The sequence below is a fragment of the Python bivittatus genome, unplaced genomic scaffold, assembly GCF_059951505.1.
Source record: "Python bivittatus isolate LINGU-HERP-01145 unplaced genomic scaffold, Pbiv_v1 ctg000020_np1212, whole genome shotgun sequence".
In the NCBI taxonomy this organism is placed as follows: Eukaryota; Metazoa; Chordata; class Lepidosauria; order Squamata; family Pythonidae; genus Python; species Python bivittatus.
In genome coordinates, this window is record NW_028277030.1 from 62830800 (window position 1) to 62848983 (window position 18184).

Genomic DNA, 18184 nt, shown 5'->3' on the forward strand with positions numbered 1-18184 from the left:
GCGCTGCTCGGGACGAGAAGTTCAGCACCGCCGGTCCAGTCCCACTCGCAGCAGCACAAAGCAGCTCAGCACGAGTGGCCGCGGCGCACCAGGGCGTCCGGGGCGCGCGCGCACGCGGCTTCCCCATTGGTCCCGCGGGCTGCCCCGTCTCCGCCTCCGCCTGACGCCGGCCATGCCGTTTAAATGCCTCCCGACGGGCGCCCGCCGCGCCTTTGGGTCCTGAGCTGGTGGGCTGTTGTGGGCACGTTGGAGGAGGGGAGGGCAAAGCACGCGTCTTCCAGGGCCGCTCCACCTCCTCCTAGTGGCCGAGGGGGCTCGGCTGCTTCCCGGGCAGCCCCATGAAGAAGCCGCCCCTTGGCTTGGCCTCGTAGCCCGCTTTGCGGCGCCAGCCCCAGCCGCCTTCCGCCATGAGCTGTCTGGATGTTATGTACCAAGTCTACGGTCCTCCCCAGCCTTACTTCGCAGCAGCCTACAGTCCTTACCACCAGGTAGGTCGCCGGGCGGGCGCCTCCCTCCAAAGGGCAAGATTGCGTGGGGAAGACTGGCCTGGCACTGGCCCTCCTCGCCTGGGGGTTAATTCGCGCTGATGGCGAATAGCTCTCTCCCGGGATGGATGGGCGCGGGGGGTATGGGGGGGGCATTATCCCTCCTTCGTGAAATGCTGTCGGGCCTGACGGGTGGTCTCGCTTGGATTGCAAGGGGGCGGGTGGCCTTGGCGAAGGATTCCGTTTCTCCGGGTTCTTTGTGGGTTCGGCTGGGTTCCCCTGCGTAGGATCGACTCGGTGCGGGCGCGCGACTTCCTTCTGCGGACAACTCCGAGGGCAAATCCTAAGCGATCTATGGGAAACGCAGCCCTGCCAAATCGCGGATGTAAACCTTCTGGACGCCCGTGGGATCCAAGCAGATTCACCGACAACGATTGGTATCGGCAGAATTAAAGATTCTTACTTGCAACTATGGTTTAGCTTTCAACTTAGAAAGGTGCATCCAGAGCGCTCGCTCGGATAGCAAAAGCAACGGAGAGCCCGGTGCCATCCGAAAGGCATCTGCATTAGTTATGATTTAAGCAATTGTGGACTTTGTCCACAAAAGCTTCTGTCATAACGAACGTTTACGGTCCCTTCGTTGACAGCTCCGTGAAGACGCTCGACCATACGCATAGAAGAAGGTAATGATATCATATCGGGCCTTCGGGCCGGTGTCTCTCATCTGCCAGCCAGTTTCTCCGAACTCGAAATATTCTGCGTACAAGCTAGGCATTTCTCACAGATTTCTAAAACCCGGCTAATCTGCTTTGCAGACTTTCGGCACTCCACCCCCTGGGCATTAGGTTTCCCACTAGGTTTCCCTCTTTCTAATGCTGCGTGTCGATCCGAGATGGGGCCAATGCTTAAAAGGCCACCCCACACACGCGGTTTGTGGTCATGCAGACGTCCCTGTGGCGATATAACGACTGTCTGCACTAGTGATATGACATGGCTGGATGACTATAAATCACTAGCTGGATACCCTTTAGGATCTTTGTTTAAAAAATAAGGACCTCCTTTTTTATCATTTGAGCAACCGCTAATCAATGCGATGAGAACAGAATATGCCTCTTTAGGCAAGGTATGTTTTTATTATTTAGAATAAATTCATTCTGAGCAGGCCCAACATTGTTATTGTTGTTACAGTGACAGAAAAATATTGAGTTTAATTCATATTAAGCTCCTGTAGGGCAACTTCTAAATATGCTGTGACAAAATAGGATTAAAATAGGATTTGCAAGAAAATTGCACTTGTTTCACCTCCTGTCCTCTCCTTTTGTTCAGAAATGAAGTACTGCATTAACTAAGAAATGGGACCATTTAGGCTGCCTTCTAAGCTGTCTGAAATAGCAAGCAACAAGGAAGAGCAGGTCTGTGCATGCCACTGAAGTGCACGGCTTCTGCTTCCCAAGAAATCGGTTAAAATAAATTTGGTTTAAATCTTCAGGGAAACTGAAATCAAGTTTCTCCATAAAATGAAGAAATGTGAAGGCAGTATGCTCATCCATCTGTTCCCTCGTCCTCCACAGTAATCTTAAATTTCTCTCCGCTGTCTTAATTTGTCTTAATCTGTATAAAGAGTAACAAGATTACCCACCATCATTATTCTACTTGAAGAATACTTACTAGTAAAATCAGAACAAAGGTCTTCACTGAGAAGATGCTCCACTTATTACTTACTTCATTACCTGGTACCTGTGTGGAATTCCAGTGGACCTTCCATTGGAATATTGTCAGTGGCTACTCTGAAAACCAGGTGTTTTAGAATTTTGGGGCACCGGCATTATGACATTAAGAGCACTAACCTGCAGTGCATTTTCAGAATAAAAGAAGTAGATATGTGCCTGAAAGAGCCTGCAAAACCTGAACATCAGAATGGAGGGATTGTGGAAGGGAGCTCGGCGTGAAGGTCTTCAGGACTGAACAATGAACAATCTGTTGGTCTGCAATGATGTGCCTTCCCCCTTGCTGGGCAGCAATGGGTCAGATGTTCTTCCCAAATAGTTCTTATCAGAACCTCCAGATCAGGCCAATGACGAAACAAGTTCCAGTTCCCAAAGGACGACCGCCTGCAACTTGTTGGGGGGAGGGGGTGGGCATCAGAATGCACTAGCCATCACAGTTAGTAGCCATTCATAGTGGCTTTCTCCGTGACTGGGAATCATTCCAGTTGCCTCTCACTTGACTTTCGAGGAGAAAGCATTGTTGATGTAGAGATTGGTCGAGCCTTGTTTGTTCGCTGTCAAAGCCCCGTTTAAAAGCGTTTCTCCGATTTATTTTTCCAGGCACTTAACTCTGCATCCGAATCCAAATTACTTGTTTCGGCCCTTCCCAAATGCAGCAGCTCCAAACAGCCTAACCGCGGAAAAGCAAACGCGGGAATGTGCAGCAGACTTTCGAGAGAGCGCGCGCTCTTTTTCAGAACCTAGTAAAAATAATCTCTTCCTTTCGGAAATGTCTCTGTTCGCCACAGAAATGCGTTTCCCGTTTTTTCCCAAAACCTATCTTGAAAGGGAGAGTTGCCGTGTCTCCTTCGTTTCCAAGTCCACTTCGCTGTCTCTCCTCAACTTGTAACCAGCAAGGATTTTTCTGCTTGGGCTAAATATGGGGAAGAGTCCCGTGACTTTAGGACGTCCACCTCGTGAAACGCCCCTCAAAACGCTCGTGATTCCTAATGCCCAATTTTTCCCAAGAAAATAAATTAAACCAGGACCCTGCAGGCATTCGCTCTGAAGAGAGGGCAGTCTTCTGCCCAAGTGACAGCGGTCAACTGGAACTCTGCTCCGCGATCCTTGAGAATCTGTACATTTAGGACAGAAGTCAAGGCTCCCCAAGATCTTCCTTGGTCGCTCATTACGGTAACATTGGATCTAATGAATCCTGTAAAAATCGAGAATCACGGCCTTCCCTGGAGCTTCGGGATCCCCAGTTTCCAGTGGGAGAAACATGTCACACCCGGGCAGGAAAAACAGTAGTCTTGTGGCAACCTGAAGGCGAAGGCACACAGCGTGGCTTAAATCGCAACCCGGTTCAATGACCTGTTTAGAGTAGTTTATAGTAGTTTAATGTACTATTTTAATTTATTCATTTGACGTCCCTATGCTTTTTTGTATTCTGGACGTTTAATTTGCTAACTCGAAATCTGTCGACGAGAAAATAAAATTAATTTAGGATGGGAAATTGTTCGCTGCCTTTGGCAGTTTTAAATTATTGGGGAGTGATATATAGTCGCCTTCTCCAGATGCGCAAGTGGATGGCCGTTTCGGTTGGGCCATTCCCGCGCCAGTTCTCCTTGTCCACGCAGCTCTGCGCGGTCCTCTCGGGTCCGCCCGGCTCCAGCAAACAGCCCTTCTGACCGGCCGGGACCGCGGCGTTTCTAAAGGTTGCGCGGGCGCCGGCCTGCCAGGGAAGGGAGCGCAGGACGCGCGCTGGCCGGAGGATCCGGGCCCACATCGGTTCTTCCCCTCTCCGGGATTTCCACAGCGAAGGCGAGCAGAGGACAGCTCCTGGGAAAGCGGCAGGACGGCAGAAGCTCCCCCGCGCCGATGTATCTGAAGCCGAGCAGCAGAAGCTACGGGGCTCTTCCAAGCCCGGACTTCGCGCGAGTTATCGCCTCTTCCGCGCTATCCGTCCGAAATGCCTCCGTCAAAGGAGACTTCCCAGGCGAAGACACCGCGAACGAGATGGCTCCGCTGAGCGGCACCTTGAAAACCGACCAACGGGTTAATGTGGTCTTTCTCCAGCCCTCTCCAGCTTTCCAAATGAGCTAGACTACCACTCCCATAAGCCACCCTCCGCACGGGGGAGGAGTGATTGGAGTTGTAGTGATTGAAGACTGATCTCTTGGGACTCGAGGTTTCGTCGCCCAAACGGCCCCGCCTCGGACCTCACGGGGATCCGAAGGCAACGGTGCTCGTCAGAGCTCTGCGTTTCTCTAGGCATAACTTACGTCCCTTGCGTGGGACACCTGGCAGCGGGAGGAACTGTGCGCGCGTTTCTGACAGCTCCTTTCCTCTAAGGTGGCGGGTGGGGGGAGCCGCTCAGTTGGCGGGCTGATAGGCAAGGCAGAGCGGAACCCTTCCTCGCTGTTTTTCCCGCGCTTTCACGGCTACAAAGGCAGGGGTGTAATAATTACCATGTTGAAGATCCAGGTTCAGCTCCCCAGCTGGCCACCAAGCTCGCGGGGTGACTATGCCAGTCGCTGCCTGACTGTTTCGTCCCTGATGCCTTCTTCACCCAGCCCTGGTTGTGGCGATGGATTGTGCCCCATTGGCTAGTGATGGTTAGATGAGCCGCAGTATGCGAGAAAAGGCTAGCCCGGAAAAAGCCACTGTCCCACCCGCCTTGCAACGGTGTTGTGGGAATGAAATGAGAGCAGACCTCCTTGTAAACCGCCTTGGGCTCCCAGAGAAAAGACAGGAGGGAAGGGCAAGTGCCCTCTGTCGTTCTGAGACCCCTGGGCAGGAAATGCGAGGGGCGGGAGGAGGCAAGGCAGCGGCGGTCACTGGGTCCTGACCACTCTGGGTCTCCTTTACAGAAATTAGCCTTTTACTCGAAGATGCAGGAAGCCACCGAGAGCGCCAGCACCAGTGGTGGTAGCAGCTCCTCCTCCTTCTCCAACCACGCTGCCCCGGCCAGCATCAAGGAGGAGGAGTGCAGCCCGGAGAAAGAGCGCCCCCCCGAGGCCGAGTACATCAACGCCAGGTGCGTCTTGTTCACCTATTTCCAAGGGGACATCAGCGCCGTGGTGGACGAGCACTTCAGCCGAGCCCTCAGCCAGCCCAGCAGCTACTCGCCCAGCAGCGCCGGCGTCAAGGCCGCTGCAAGGAGCTCCGCTGCTTGGAGAGGTGAGCCGTGTAGTCTCTCCATCTCCGGAAAGCCGCCTTCAGGCTTGCCTTGCCCCAGTGGGGGTCCCCTTGCCCCAGTGGGGGTCCCAGGGGTTCTCCTGCCCACCTGAGGCTCAAGAAGGATGTAACTCTGCAGAGCCCTCGTCTTGATTTGGGTTACAACTCCCAGAATCCTCTGAACATGGGGCTGTAGTCCAAGGCATCTGGAAACTGTCGGTAGCCTGTCCCTGATGTAGATGCTTCCTTTTGTTATTGTGAAGGCCACAAATGGGTACATTTCTCAGCTTTCCAAGCCTTCATTACAGTTTTGACCCAGAAAGAAGGTTCAGAGAGATAACTATGCATATACGTTGGAGGGGGTGGGGAGGTAGTTTTGTGGAGACTTTAAAGACTAAGGAACTACGGTGCTTTTGTTCATGGATAGGTGGCAGTGACTGGAATACTGGTCTTGAATACTTTAAGAGAAGGAGGAGATTGCTATGACTGCAATATGTTCACTTGCAAATGAATGACTGCTTTGGATGCATTATTTCTATAGAATTCTGGCCAAGACTGGCCCTAACATTAGCCAGAGTGAGAAAGTCCCCTCCAAAAAGTCTTCCTTGCTTTCAGATGTAACAGATATTGTCCCATTGCTAGTGTTGAAGAAGGGTTTTGCTATCCTTGATCTTGCTATGCAGAATGGCAGGGGAGCCATCTTGCAGCAAAATATCTTGGGCCACCTGACAGCAGCTGCTGAAGAAATGAGGACTAGCAGGATAGAATTTATATCCTGGGGATAAGTCTGTGCAATTCCCTCCTCGCAGCAGGTATCCCAGGGTCACTGCAATCACCTTTGGAAACTTCCATGCACGTACTGCCAAGCTAGGTGGGGAACTGTGATAATTAAGATTCTTTTTCAATATAGATTGCTTTTAAAGTACAGTATGCAAAGGAGAGCAGCAGTGATGGTTTGCTAGTTGCTATAATATACTTTACTATCAAAATCACTAAGGCAGCCAGGTTTGTGAGATCTACTTCATTTTAGCAGAACTGCCAATAATTGTCTGACCCAAGATATAACATAAGAATAAAAGAATTCTGAGCCCAGGAAATCTTTTGAATGCAGAACTGAAAGAAGTATATACAATAAATCTCGGCTCCAGCATATTTCATTTCCATAGTAATTTCTAGAGAAGGAAAGAGGGAAGTATCACTAGCCTGTGTGATAGGACTGGAAAAGAGGTTTATGTGAGCAAGAAGGTTTATTATTGTCAAATTTACGTTCCACCTGCCTCTGTTCACGTTCAGGGTGGAGTGTTGGAGGGCAGTTCAGTGATATTTCTGGATAAAAGTTTATGGCTTGATCTGTCCAGCAGCCTTATCCATGCAAAAACTAGCATTAGAAAAGGGGAACTGATACCAACCTGTCTTCATTTTGCCAGAAATGAGAGATGATCCTGTGGCCTTGCTCAAAAATCTTGGAAAAAAGAACTATTGAGCTAACAAATGCTAAATCCCAAGCACATAAGCACTGGTTCCATTCGTTAATTAAAATAGTGGCATAATCTTGCCAAAATTACCTACTCCTAAAACTGATTTCAGTGACAGAGCTGAGTATGAAGTAGTTCTATAGAGCCTGCGTGTTCAGTGGCAGGGAAACTCTTTTGTCTTCTCATGCTGATTGCCGCCTTCCCGCTGGCCATAGCGAAGAAACTTATTACTGGGCGAGATGGTGCTCTGCTTCGGTCAGGCAGGGTTCTCTGGAATCTTTTCCACTGAAAATCAGGTTGAGGGAATAGTTAATATTTCACTCTGGCTGAACTGGTTGCAGAGTGACCTGGTTCATTTACTACATTAAGCTGTAGTCTGGATGGCTTAATTTCAGCTTAGTGTCTGTTTGTACCCAGAAACTGTGGTGGGAAACCATAGTTTATGGCTTAGTGTAGGATGTGAACACAGCAATTCTGAGTTGTTAAATCATGGTTTGGCATATATGAATCAATATGTTTAGAGTCGTGTTTTAATAAAGCTGTGTTTGTCTAGAAGGAAGATTTGTTAAGTAGGTAATCGGATCTTTTTTTCAAAAAGTGAGCTAAGTACATTTATTTATTAAATCAATTTATTTGGTCACCCATCTTGCAAATGTAACTGTGGGTGGGTGGCTAACAACATTTAAAACAATTAAAAAAATATATTAGCAAGAATAAAAAACCAACAATGATCAAGGATGAACCCAACAAAACAATAGACAGACATTTTTCAACAGGCCAAGAATACAGGCTATTCTTATAATTTAAATTAAGCTGTATGCATAAATACAGACCAACTTTTTACTTATATGCTGTAGATGGAAAACATAAATAGATAGCCTTTATGTATAGGACACTATAGAAAGATAATGTTTATAAAATTATCATGATTAGTTTGGTTAACCAAGATTTGTTGAATAAACCACAACTGGTTACACCATTCAGTGTTGGAAGATAATAGGCATTCACTATTATCTTTACAAAAGGATTGCTTACATCGTCCTATATCCTGAGAGAAATGGGGAAAAGAGTTATCAAGTCACTGGGCATGTATAGGTATATGAGAATATTTCCTATGAATTGCAAAAGTCTTCTGGGAGGGCAGTTCTGGGGCTAGCCTGGTGCTGGGAGAACAAGCTAGATTATTTTTTAGTGGAGCAACCAGCAGATGTAGCGCTGGGGGGCAGCAGAGTCCACTTTTGGCACAGTGAGGACAGCACTTGGGAATGGGGTTTCCTAGCAAATGTCTATGCCATTCTGAGAGCTTTTAAAGGCAAGCAGTTGGGTGTGGGGGGCACTGACACTGGTCCTGTGTAAAAGCACTAGGCTTTGTTCAAGTCTAAGATAAACCTTATTTGTTGGATAGAAACTTGAAGGGGCAAGGTTCTGCAGCCCAACCCTCTTTCACTCTGTTCTGAATGAAATGGAACATCTGAGTGCCATGCCTGATAATGGAGAATCTCTTAAAATAGTCCCACTACCACTTCAGTATCCATGGGTATACCAAAACTAGTAGTCTTATATAAATTGGTCAAAGTAAAATCAGTATAAGTTTAAACAGAAAGCTTTTATAATCATTTTCCTGGTTTCTTTTGTGGGAACCAAACTTCCAGATTGGAAAAAGTTGTCATTGGGGCAGACAGTGCTATTTCAGAAGTGCTGGGGTTTCAAATTTCAACCATAGCCAGGAAGAGTGTTGTGGCACCTGAAAGATGAACACATTCATCATCACATAAACTTTGGTTAATAAATGACTTGCCTTTAGGTGTCAAAACATCTTCATTGTTTTTATGCCTGAGATTAGTGCTGCTACAGCTGTCAACATCCTAAACAAACCTAAGGAAAAGATGCCCTTGAACAGTGTTTGCCTCCCACTGACTACTTAGATATCACTGTGTCACTTTCTTAGCAACAGTACGGACATGTTTTGACATTGCCTTTTTCTGGAATCTTTTTTGAATTCCAGCCTTTGTATTCTCAGGCGATCTTCCGTCCAGGTACTAATCAAGACCAGCACTACTTAGCTTTCAAGTCGAGACAAGGCTGATGAGGTGCTCGTAGAGAAAATTCCACTTAAATCATTTTCTGAGAGCCAAACTGACTTTAAAACACATAATCATTCCAGATATACTGATCTTTCTTCCAGACTTGGGGTTTGTTTTTTGTTTTTTTGGAAGAACAGCATTAGGAGTCACTATTATTGCTCCCTGTAAACAAATAAACAAAAACAGTATTTAAAATTAGCATGCAGTTGTTCTCTGTATAATTCAACAACATATACAATAATGTATAACATTTCTGTCTTGTGAAAATATTATGGGCCTATTTCTGATTATACAAAAGCTTTAAAATTCAGGAAACTAACCAACTTAAACGGGGAGTTTAAGACTGCAGTCTTACATCATCTTCCTTCGGAATAAACCCTACTGAAATCACAAGGACTTATTTTTGACCAAGTATGTATAGATTTGTACTGTTACAATGCAGTTCCCTCTGGGAAGACCATACAGTATTCTACCAAGTGTCCAATTGGTTAAGGTGAGCTGCTTCATGCAACTATTTTTATTCAGAAATTCAGGGCATTCGATCATTGCTCCAGTCAGAAGCCATCAAGATGCATTGGACTATCATCCCAGTCAGCTAGCCTAGCCTACCCTAACCTTGTCTTGGGGCATCTTCTGCCTGCAAGGCAAATTAGTCTACTGGGTGTTTCTCTACACCTTGAAGCATATAAGAGGGGGAGAGATCCTCACTGAATCACCATAACTGTCATCACATGCACCTTGATGTGGCTCATTCAATGTGGCTTGCTTATGAGCAGACACAGTTATAGCTCGTGGTACCAATTCCTCTTACTGTATATTGTGCTAAACCAAAACAAACAAGTCATACTGAGGTAAACCATGATGGTTTGGGCTCAGATGGTTGTGCCATAACAGCTCACTGTGGTTTATAAACTGTGGTGTGTGTTTTAACATGAGGTGTGAACCTAGCCAATCAGAATAGATAAAACATATCTCTGCGTAGTTGTTTGCTTCCTTGTTGCCTAGCCAGGCATTCCCAGCCATTGCAGCACAGTTGGATGGGTGAACTCATCTCTCATCTTAAAATGCATCAGAAAGTGCTTTCTTACTTCTCTTAGAGGTCCCAGCTACCAGACGTATTCAGAGAATGAACTCTCCTCTAGTAAAAAAAATTCAGTTCAAAAGTGGTGTTATGTCTTGCAATACAAAACCTATTTGGAAGAATTTACCACAACTTCAAGTAACCTCTTCCAAATTTGTGCCCTCCATCCAGGTGTGTTGGATTACAGCTCCTGAAAACCCCCAATCAGCTCAGCTATTACTGCCCACACTAGCTGGAATTATTAGAATTGTGGTCTATTGTAAATTATTTATTAAATTTATATGCCACCCGACTCCCAAGAACTGGGTAATTACAGATAAAAAATGTTAAAAAACAAGAGAAAAAAAATGCAACAATATAGTTGGAGGGTACCACTGAAGGCTGTTGTAAAGTTACTCCTCAAGTTGGGATATTCCTCCTTATGACCATTTGTTCTCTTCTATGCTTCCACTAGATCTTAGTGACCATAGTAACATTTAGCTTCAGGTGCAGGACTACAGCTATATTCTGGTGGTATCGGGTCAGCTACAGAAACAGGTCTACGTGCCTCTCTGCAGTTGATCCACTAGTGTAATACTGCTGCTGCCCCTGTGGTTTTTACAATCATGAAGACATCATTGAAACACAGTTTGCTAAAAGACCATCAGATGTGGCCTTCCATTGTGCTCCGGGAACCTAGAACAACCAAACACCACAAAGGAGTGTGAAATACCTAGTAAAAGGGTTCCAAAGCAAGGCCTCCTGATAGAGAAAGAGGGCTAGTCTTGTGCTGCCTAGAAGGTCATTTTACAGGGAAAGAGAACCAGGTTGTGTCAGCTGTGTGTTGCTAGTTCTATCACCTTTGGATGCATTACAAGTTTCTACTGTTCTGTTATTTTATTATCCCCACATTATGGAGAGAGAAAGGATTATTTTCCCCCTACAGGAAGGGATGCTTGGTAGGAAGGGAAATTAAGCAGAGATGTCCACCAATCACTTTCCTGAATTTGTCCAGATTAAGGCATCATTCACTGTCATTATTACTCTGGCCAAAAAAAAAAGCTTGGCAATCAAGGCAGCAAATTTTGTGCTGGACTACTTTTCTGCCATCTCAAGAACTGGTGGATAGCACTTTAATGCTATCATCTGACAGTGTCCCAAGAGCAGAAATACAATAATTTTGCATCCCTAGAAAACATGAAAGGCATAGTGTCTTTCTGTCTTTCCCTTATTCAGCCATCATAGCTAAGTGCCCAAGAGTAGAACAGTTTCTTTCCTCCTTAGTCCTGTACCTTTTAAAACTAATTGCTAGGCTTTGGTTCCCAGTTATATTACTCATTTTTCTAAGATTTTAAAGTTTATAAAACAGATATGGGGAAAGTGTTGCATTTTAGTCTCTCACAAAAGAAAATAACTGGAGTTTCTGGGCCCTTTCTTCACTTGAAAACACCCTGGCAACTCAAACATTCTTCTGTGATCACACAATGCTGGCCTTAGGTTGTTCCCAGCCCATAGTCTAAATCCCATATATGCTGGTCCTTCCTGGTTAATTTATCACAGCCAAAGTATGCAAATTTTATTCCACTTCCCTACACTATTTTTGGAGAGGTGTGTTGATGTAATAACCCAACCGTCATCATTCATCGGTAGACTCCCAAATGGGAGGGGTCTATATTTTAGTGGAGGGTGTAAAATATGCCATTGGCTATTTCATAGTTAGTCAGTGCCTTAAAAATACCACCACTCCTCCTCCTCAAGTGAAAAGAGTAGTACATTTAGTGAGCTAGTCAGGATAGCTAATCACTAACCTACCCAGAGGTTATGTTGGTACACAAAGAGCTTAGCTACACTAAAGATCCTACAGAACAATCTGTAGAGTTATGAAAAACAGAACAGCTTGATGAGATGGGGAGCTGAGCAGTTAGGACTGCTGGTAACCTCTTCGGTGACACATATTCAATATTCTTGATTTTTAGAAGGTTTCATTTTTAGTATACTGTCTTAGCAGATGGGAGCATCTGGCTGACCTTGTCTGGGCTCATAAACTAAGCATGCTTGGGTCTGGTTTGTAAATGGATGGGAGACCTCAAGTAAATTAATATCAGGGCTGTAGATTAGACTATAAATTTGAGAGAGAGAAAAATCCAGAAAAAGAGAATAGCAATCCGCTTCCATATTGCTACCAAAAAAACTAGATGGATATGCCCATGAAGTCACCTGCAGTTGAGCTCAGCTTGAAGGAGACTTTACCTTTAATGTACTATGTTCTAAAAAAGATTCCACAAGCATTATACTAGGTTTCTTGATGACTAAAAACATTTATGAGCCAGTTTAGTATAGTGGTTAAAGGCACTGGATTAGAAGCCAAAAGACAATCGGTTCTGTACCTGCCATAGGCATGGAACCCAGGTGGTTAATCTTGGGTTAGTCATTCTTTCTCACTCTAGGAAGAAGGCAATGGCAAAGTATTTTTGAACATGTTGTCAAGAAAACTGCAGGGACTGATCCATGAAGTTGCCAGGAGTCAAGACTGATTCAATGGTGCATGCACATGCATATACACACAGAAAGAAAAAGAGGCATTCATTTTTCAGATGGTGCTAAGAATGATTTTTAATTGATAAGTAACAGGACATTTTCATGCATAGTGCTAAACATTCATCTGAACCCAGTTCATGATCTATTTTTAAATGTAAGCAGAGCTTTTAAAAATCATGTAGAAATTTAGATTATATTTTGATTTAAAGCTAATGTGAAAGGATGAAAAGATATATTGGCTTTACTCTTTGCACTTAGTCATGTTTGGAATAAGTCAATGACTAGGTCTGTGCTAAGCTATAAGCTAAACTATGATTTATACTAAAGTTTGCAAACTATGATTGAGTTAACACCAAGCCAAAATAATACACACGTTATGGTTTAACACAGTATGTGAAACCAGCTACTGTTTTAAGAGCAGCAAGTCTTGAAAATTGTTTTGTGGGACTAAATCCATTGTTATACGCATTAAAAAATAATGGTTCTACAAGTTTTCGGTGTCATTCAGTTTGAGAGGAGAAATTTCAGCTTGAAGATGCATGTAAATACTGTTAATTTTGAACATGTGTGTGTGTGTATGTGTGTATGTATGTATGTATGTATGTATGTATGTATGTATGTCTCTGTTTCAGAATAGAAAGCACAGCTCTGAGCCTCCCAGTCACAGTTCGGAGTTATTCATTTATGAAGAATATTTACCTATAAAGCCCTGTATGGCATAGGACCTGGATATCTGAGAGACTGGTTTATGTCCAACTGTTTCTGCCCACCCAGAATGTTCTAGCAGAGCAGGTGTGCTGCGGGTCCCCTCCGTTAAACGTTGCCATCTTGTGGGACCTAGGAAGCGGGTCTTCTCTGCCGTGGCCCCCACCCTCTGGAACAGCACCCCCCAGAGATAAGGACGGCGTCCTCTCTCTGGGGTTCTGGAAAGCTTTGAAACCTGGCTTTGGTCCCAGGCATTGATATTTTATTATTTGTCTAAGGCCCCTGTTTTCTTTTGTTGATTTTGCTGTATATTAGATTATTTTAGTCTGGGCTGTCTGTTGGATTTAATGTTTTTAGCTGTTTTTATGTTTTCTCTAGTTTTGTATGCCACCCAGAGTCCACTGAAGTTGAGTAGCCAATAAATTTAAATAAATAAATAAATTACATGGAGAGAAAAAAGGAAGAGACAGTGTGAAATGAAGCATAGATACAAGCTACTTAGGTTTTCTACCTGTGTGATACAAGCAGGTAGAAAACCTAAATACGTGATACAAGCAGTTTTAATTATATGTGTGAGAGTAAACACTCAACGTTTTTTATTCACTTTGGAAATATTGACAACAAAATACAAAAGAAAGCATTTAAGTTTCATCTGTGAAACAGAGCAGGTCTAAATAATTCAGTGGGTCCTTTTAGGGGAGCTGCTTTTGTTTTAAACGCATGTTCTGTAAGGATGCAAAAAGGAGGATATATCAGTCTGTTTGAGAATTCTTAAAAGAATAAACCTATTGGTCCTGGTAACAGAACAGGAAAAAGATAATACCATCATCAGCATCAGCATCGGAGGAGGTGGTGGTGGTGGTGGTGGTGGTGGTAATACGTTGTTGGGGCTATGTAAATGACAAAGAATAGAACTGAATTATTTGTCCTCCTATCCTTATAATGCTGTCCTGTTTTGTTCTTTTCTTCCTTTGTGCAGAGGGATCTTTTCCTATGAGCCAGCGTAGCTTCCCACCCTCTTTCTGGAACAGCACGTACCAACCTTCTTCTGTGCCTGCCTCTTTGGGCAGCCCGCTGGCAGCTACTGCCCACAGTGAACTGCCCTTTGCTACAGCGGACCCTTATTCTCCAGGCTCGCTGCACAGCCACCTTCATCAGGGGGGCCCTGAACCTTGGCACCCAGCCCACCATCACCATCATCACCACCACCACCACCCATACATTGGTACACAGAGCTCTGCTTACCCCCGGCCCACCACAGTGCATGAGGTCTACAGCCCACATTTTGACCCTCGCTACGGCTCGCTGTTGGTGCCTGCTGCTTCTGTGCGTCCCCACCGCCTCACTCCTGCCTCAGTGCCCACGCCAGTCAGCCCTCAGTGTGAGCTAGGCAAGAGTGAGCCTGCCACATCGTCATGGACAACACCAGCTCCTTTTGCTGGTCCTGCAGGAGAGATGGCACAGAGCTTAGGGCTGAATGTGGAGACAGGTAAGACATGGCAGGTCCACTCTTCTTTCTTTTCCTCGCATACCGAAAATCCCCTGTATTCAAAATGAATGAGCAAATAATTAGGTAAACAACTGCACAGCTTGCCCACAGTGCATTTCCTATGCCACTCCAGACAAAACTGTGGCTTATCACAGAAGAAACTGACCCGCCACATTTCTTTCTCTCTTCTTCTCAATGACATACGATGCCCCGTTTTGAATTGTACAGAAGTGTCTACAGGATCCAATGCTTTTGTCAAACTGATGACACAAGCGTCATCACGCCATTGCCAAAGTTCTGCTCCTTTCATACATGCATGCAATATTGTAACACGTGTGCAAAAGGGACAGAACTTGTGTCATAACAGCATTACATTTATTTTGACATTTGCCCTCCCTTGCCCACCCCTGCAGACACCTGTGAAGTTACACCATTGCAAGAAGATGACTGGAGTCATACCTTGTGCTAAAGCAGGGACCATCACAAAAAGTGGGTGGGAGCAAAATAGTTTATTGTGATGAGATTTTTTGGTGTTTTGTTTTTAGTCCAGAGGCTTTAAGTGCAAATTAGGTACCCTAAGTCTTGCAGAGGCTTAAAGCACCATTTTAGCCCGTAAGAATCCTGACAAAAGCTCAAAATTGGAATTCTTCTTTCTATCGCATTTGGAACTGTAGCTTTTGGCAAAGCCCAGTGGGGCCCTGAGCTGACAAGAGTCCTGTACCCCTGTATTAAGCTATCATGTGGTTTGCGTGGTTGTGATCCTGGCAACAGAACAAGAAAAAGGTATTACCTGGAGTTTGGTCTGTTTTGTTACTCCAGCCATCATAACTTGCTAACCATGCTTTGTGGTTTAGCATAAGGTAGGAACCCAGGCACTGCAGCTTCTTCAAGAACCCTTGATTAAAACAAACCATGGCTTGCTTAACACAAGATGTGAACCAAGCTGTTGTGTTTCCTCAGCCCTCCCCACATCATTGGCTGTCCATGAGGGGACAAGGAAACACTCAGCATGATGATGACATCATGACTCATATTGCATCATGTTACCAGGAGGAGAGGAGAAACAGACAGAGCACCAGCAGTGTGAGGGGTTTTTGTTTGTTTGTTTGTTTGTTTGTTTCTTTCTTTCTTTCTTTCTTTCAGTAACTGTCCTCAAACTCTACTGAATGATATTGTCCACTACTGTCAACTTCACAATAACCTTGCGAGTTAATCTGGGTTTTTTTTATATTTCCTTTGGTCAAGAATCATCATGGCAACTATTTTTAATGCCAGAAATTATGTAAAAATCTGAGTCTTGGCACTTTTCTATTTTTTTTTTTTTTTAAAGGTGACTCATTTGTAAACAACTGTCAGAATACAGTATATGAGGCACTAATGTTTAGGTGGTAGTAACTTGCCCAGTGGTTGTGCTAACAACATCTTAGATTTCCTAAATTCTCGTATAAGGTTAATCCATATGGACCAGCTGTTCCTCCTCATTTCGCACTTCTTCTGAAAAACAGTTCTTATACTTTAGGTAACTTACTTATTTTTGCAAGCATGTGGGGGGTATTTGGCTTTTTCTATCCTTATTTCATATCTTTTCTCTTCCCTTTTTAATTTCTACCTTCTCTCTTTCTTTTTCTTTCCTTTTCTCTCTGTTCTCAGGTTTGCAGCCTCAAGATAAAAGCAAGGATCTCTACTGGTTTTAGATCTGCCCTTCTACCGTCACTTCCCCTCTAGTCAAACTTTTGCCTATGTAGGAGTGGGGACAAAGCCAAAGTCAAGTCAATTTGTAACAGCTTCTGATCTTGGTTTTCAGCTCACCATTATTCCTTCTGTGCTGGATCACTCCTGAGCTGAGCTGCTGATTATAATCCTCCCTTCCTACACAAAAATGCCATCTTCGTTCCTTGCCTCACTATTCTGATACCAGCATCTCACATCGAGACAAGAACAGAAGAAAGGTGATGGAGGCTAAAAGCTTGTTCAGCTTGGCTTTTCAACAGAAAAATAAGGTGCTGGGACATACGTGGGAACTCAGGCCCAGTCTTCTCCTAAAAGGGCAAAATTGAACACAGCAGCTTCACATCCAGAACTGCGGCTAGGCTGCTCAAAAGAACTGAGTAAAATGAAGGAGGATGTGAAAAACATTGACATTAGGAAGCTGAAGGGTTTGTTAATATTGTTGAGGACATAAATCATACTTACCATTTGGCATTTAAAAAAAAAAACTCTTTGGAAGCAGCATGGAAGATATTCAGACATTGTGAATGGGACTTTTGTCCTTTGCTGCTTAGAAGCAAAGAAAGAAATTCTAAACTCTTAAACACATTTGGGACATTTTTTTTTCCAAAAACGGATGGATCTTTCTGACTTCGGCATGGTGATGAGTGGCAAGTGACTAGTGTGGGCCACCTGCCTCCAGGCTTATACAAATGCAGCTGTTCAAGAGACAACTGTTCCAACTCCAGGAACTTGACAATCAAGGTGGCACTTCTCCGAGTTTGGCACAAAAATTGCATTGGATAATACTTGCACACATAGTTGTATATATAAGTTTTTTATATAAAAAACATTTATGATGACAGAAAAGATCCTTTAAAAAGAAAAAAAAACTCTGACAGCTTTCAGGAGAAACAACTGGAGTAAATGGGAGGGGTGGGCTAATGGGGTAGACAAAGGAATTCTCTGAATTGAATGTTCCCTTATGACTTTTTGTAGCAACCAGGAGATTGTCTCTCCTCTCTCTTTTTTGTTTTGAAAAGGATATACAGTATAAGAAGTGTTTATTTGTAGGGAAGATAATTAAAGATGTCTTCTTTCACTTTTGATTGCATGCATTTTATGAAGTAGAGGCTGGAGATTTCAGAGGTCCATTGGGAATCCCAACTCTCCCCATTTTTTAATTTCAAAAATTCCATCGGTTTGCTGGTTTGCTTAACATTGATTTAGAGACCATCTGGATCAGACCAAATAGCAAATTAGTTCAGTATCTTGTTTCCCACCACAGTAAAACCTGCAGATCAGACATGGAGAAAACAACCCATAAATAAGATATAGAGATGCAACAGCCCTCTCCTATTGTCTCCAAGCAACTGTTACTCTGAGATAGGATGCTTCTGATGCTGGTGGTGACATACAGGCATCCTGTTTAGCAGCAACTGATAGTCTTATCCTTCCTATCACTTCATTTATTCAGTTTAGGCACCACCTGACTCAAACTGACTCTAGATGTACAATAAACCAAACAAAATAGGAAAATACAATATAATAAAATTATAAAATACAAAGGAATAAGAAAGGGGGGAAAAAAACAAGAACAGATGGCATGTCTGACTAACAACACCTATACCCTCAAACATATCCAACAAGGGCACTGACCACCTTACTCCAAGGCCTGGGAGAACATTCAGGTGTTCAGGGCTTTCTGGGATGTTTTCAGTGTGGGAGCCACATAGACACCACAGGAGATGGGCA

At 44.3% G+C, this 18184-nt stretch overlaps 1 protein-coding gene across 2 annotated transcripts; it reads left to right on the forward strand.

Annotated features, from left to right (window-relative positions):
- The first annotated feature begins 407 nt into the window (after positions 1 to 407).
- On the forward strand, positions 408 to 16520 carry VGLL2 (vestigial like family member 2). 2 transcript variants are annotated; one of them, XM_007432450.3, is made up of 4 exons: positions 408 to 488; positions 5065 to 5374; positions 14213 to 14722; positions 16373 to 16520. In XM_007432450.3, exons 1-4 carry the CDS (start codon positions 408 to 410, stop codon positions 16414 to 16416), a joined length of 945 nt encoding a protein of 314 aa, XP_007432512.1. In that variant the 3' UTR covers positions 16417 to 16520. The 2 variants fall into 2 exon arrangements, with proteins under 2 accessions (XP_007432512.1, XP_088007016.1); XM_088150890.1 differs by lacking the exon at positions 16373 to 16520 and adding an exon at positions 15683 to 15735.
- Positions 16521 to 18184: the final 1664 nt, after the last annotated feature.

Coding starts and splice junctions, on each gene's coding strand:
- VGLL2 (XM_088150890.1), top strand. CDS start 408: ATGAGCTGTCTGGATGTTATGTACCAAGTCTACGGTCCTCCCCAGCCT. Junction 5,375..14,212: donor GAGCTCCGCTGCTTGGAGAG/GTGAGCCGTGTA, acceptor TCCTTTGTGCAG/AGGGATCTTTTCCTATGAGC. Junction 14,723..15,682: donor AGGGCTGAATGTGGAGACAG/GTAAGACATGGC, acceptor GTGTTTCCTCAG/CCCTCCCCACATCATTGGCT.